Source organism: Impatiens glandulifera, chromosome 5 (genome assembly GCF_907164915.1).
Source record: "Impatiens glandulifera chromosome 5, dImpGla2.1, whole genome shotgun sequence".
Lineage (NCBI taxonomy): Eukaryota > Viridiplantae > Streptophyta > Magnoliopsida > Ericales > Balsaminaceae > Impatiens > Impatiens glandulifera.
The window spans coordinates 37,125,433-37,128,740 of record NC_061866.1 but is presented as its reverse complement, the minus strand read 5'-3'; the positions used below and the strand labels follow the sequence as shown (position 1 = coordinate 37,128,740).

The 3,308-nt window shown below is 29.5% G+C and overlaps 1 protein-coding gene across 1 annotated transcript; it reads right to left on the bottom strand.

Annotated features, from left to right (window-relative positions):
* Positions 1 to 588: 588 nt before the first annotated feature.
* Positions 589 to 1,467, bottom strand: LOC124939866 (RING-H2 finger protein ATL78-like). Its single transcript, XM_047480322.1, has one exon. The coding sequence runs from the start codon at positions 1,434 to 1,436 to the stop codon at positions 753 to 755; it is 684 nt and encodes a 227-aa protein (XP_047336278.1). The 5' UTR covers positions 1,437 to 1,467; the 3' UTR covers positions 589 to 752.
* Positions 1,468 to 3,308: the final 1,841 nt, after the last annotated feature.

Here is a 3,308-nt window from a genome sequence, read left to right as displayed (position 1 = left end):
ATTTATTATTTTAAAGAATTTATTAATTTATCGAATATTAATTTAAAGAGTTTCTATTGTATAAAATATTATTATTATATTTATTTATTTTTCATATTTGATAAAAAAAATGTTATTATTTTATAATAATATGAATTTTTAATATATTATTATATATTATATAAAAACATTATTTTATATAATTTTAGCTAAATAATTTTTAATTTTTTAAAAATAAGATATAAATTATCTCCGGTGGAGATTTTTTAAACCAAATGGGACGAAGATAGTAATGAAAATAATATTGAAATAGAACGGGTTGCAGTTGTAATCCATATTAGTAATCTTAATTTGATCTAATTATTATATTTGGGATTGAAAATAAAATCATGTGAGAAAGGCTACAATTTCCATAATCAAACTATTGGTAGAATAGTGAACAAATGTATAAGTGATAATAAATTCATAAATTATAATATTGACTCTAATGAATAAGATGTTTTGTCCACTTTACCAGGGATCGAGTGGTCAGATGTTTCTAAACCCATAAAATTTTTGATTATTTGTTTATGCAATATTGTGGGGATGAGGAATTATTTCTTCAAAAAATGACAAAAGGTTGTGTTTTTATTGAAATTGTTTATCTATACAACTTGCATATATAAAAGAAGCCCACTTAATTTTCTCTTAATTAAATAAATATGCCAGCCCTGAATGATCAACTATATACAATCAATTTGAAGCCAACAATTAATAACTATTTAGCTAAAAAGCTAAATCCCTCTATAATTTCTTATCATAACTTCCGGTTCTAATGGGCATAGAATTATCATTGTTTCCGAAGGTGGGGGTAATGGTGCTGGAGCCACCATCCCTACTTGGTTGCAACCCATCATCTTCTTCTTGCTTACATCTATCAAGCAGTGACGACAAGTCGGGCACGATGGGTGAGAATTGAGCCACTTGTCGATGCACCTCACATGGAAACCGTGGTTGCATTTGGGCAAGATCCTGATTCGCTCGCCCGTGGTGAACTCCGATAGGCAGATGGCGCACTCCGTGTCTAAGCCAGATTGATTCACAACCTCGGGCGAGTAACTAATGGTTGGGAATGCTTTCAAAGCCTTCTTGGTGATTCCAATTTGGGGAAGTGTAGTTCGAGAATTGATTAGGATATTAGTTCTAGAGGGCAACAAACCGGTACACCACAAAACAAACTTTATAATGGAATTCAATGCCAAAGAACAAATTAAGGCACATAAAAGGACTGCAAGGACCATAACAACATTTGCATCGATACTATTGCCTCGGCTTGTATACGAGTCGGGTTGTTGTTCGTTTCCGATAGCACCGATGGTGGCAACTGGTGGTGGATTGTAGAGAGGGGTGTGAAGAAGTAGCCTTCTTGAATGGAATTGGAGAAAGGAATCTTGCAATTGAAGAGTGGATGGAGACATGTTGTTAGCTTCACTATTATTGTTATAAGTTGATAGATTTCTTCTAAGGGCTGTTTCTAGGGGCATATATATATAGACAAAGTGATGAGAAGTGGGGACATTTATTTTATTCTTTTGGATCTAAAAAAAAAAAAAGAAATAATGAAAATTAAGAAAAGGGTTTTGTAAAATTAAAATATTTGGATAATGTTTTGTTCTTAATCTTTTTGATGGTTCCTTCTCCAATTGTCCAACATGGTAATGCTTTTTTCTATATTAATGGGGCTATCCAATCAAAATAAAATGTGGGCTATTCCACTTTCATGGCAGCACACATTGCCAGATAGCATCTGCTTTTTCCTTTTTCATATTTTTCAGCTAAATACTGATCATTATTTGAACTTTTGAATTTGAGGTAACTTTTTAGAATGACTCATGTGGTTCTTTTAGTTTTATATGAAATTACTCATTTTGAATTTCATTAACAGTCTTATATTTGAAGTTGATGTGGTGTAAAAGATCAAAAGTCTCTATCTGATTCATATGTTAAAATTGTAAAAAATAAAATTAGTAAACCTGAAAATAAGTGTGAAAATTATGTTATTGTAATATTATTGATTCATATAGTAAATACTATAAAGTTGGATCACCAATGAAGTAGTAACTTTTGTCACATTCTTTTGTTTATATTTTAATGGGATGGGATCTCAAATTATTGTCAATGTCTAGTCTCATTCATTAGGAGAATTATTTTATCTTTATCATCTCTCTCAATCATCTATGTGAATTGCCATGTGGGTTATCTTTAATATTTAACGCATCTAATTATAATAAAAATTATTTACAATATTATTCTTAATAAAATAAATATTCATATTATTTAAAAATATATATATACAAAGACTTTAAAATAATAAAAATATATTATTTTAATAATATATATCTACATACAAATTATTAAAAAAAACATAAAGTGTAAATATAGTTTTTTATTTTTTAAATTTTGGAGATTAGTATTAGGAAGACAACCCGCCGTTAGTAAAGTATTCATCCCCGAACCTAATTTTTATTTTATTACTCATCCCTGACCCCGAACTCGAAGGGTATATCTATTTGTATCTCCATTCCCGATTCGTCGGGTACCCGATAACCGACGATACCCGACGGGTACCCCATTACCCGATTAAAATATGAATTTTTATTTATTATTTTCTAAATATACTAAATACTAAATATTAAAAACACATATGAAAATATTACTTACTTATATAATTATATTGTTGAAGTTAAATAATATACATACATGAACTTTAACAAGAATTAGAGAGAAATTCACAAAAATTAGAGAAAATGTTGAAACAAAAGAAAGATAGAAGATGTTAATCTTCAAAATAAGAAGTGAATAGAGATGAAAAATATTTTGTTATTAAATAAATAGAAGATTAAGAGTTATGGGGAATATAAATTAAATTAACGATGACGTGGTGGAGTGAGTGGTTGAGTGTTGGTATAACTAATTAATTAATATATTTAATGTAAATTTGTAACGATGGTATTGATGTCAAATTTGAAAAGTCATTTTAATTTTTAACATATATATATATTTAATATTAATATTTCGGGTATCGATTATCGGGTTTGGGTTTTGTACACTCTCCATCCTAGATCCCGAACTCAATCGGGTAATCATTTTTACTCCCCATTCCCGACCCCGATTTATAATACTCGAACCCGAACCCGACCATCGAGTACCTACGGGTATCGAGTATACGGGTACCCATTGTCATCCTTAATTAGTATAACTACACATTAACGTCTCAATTCAACTTAAGACTTAAGACGTTCTTAGTATAAATTGAACTAATACATTTTATATACAAGCTTTATATAAGA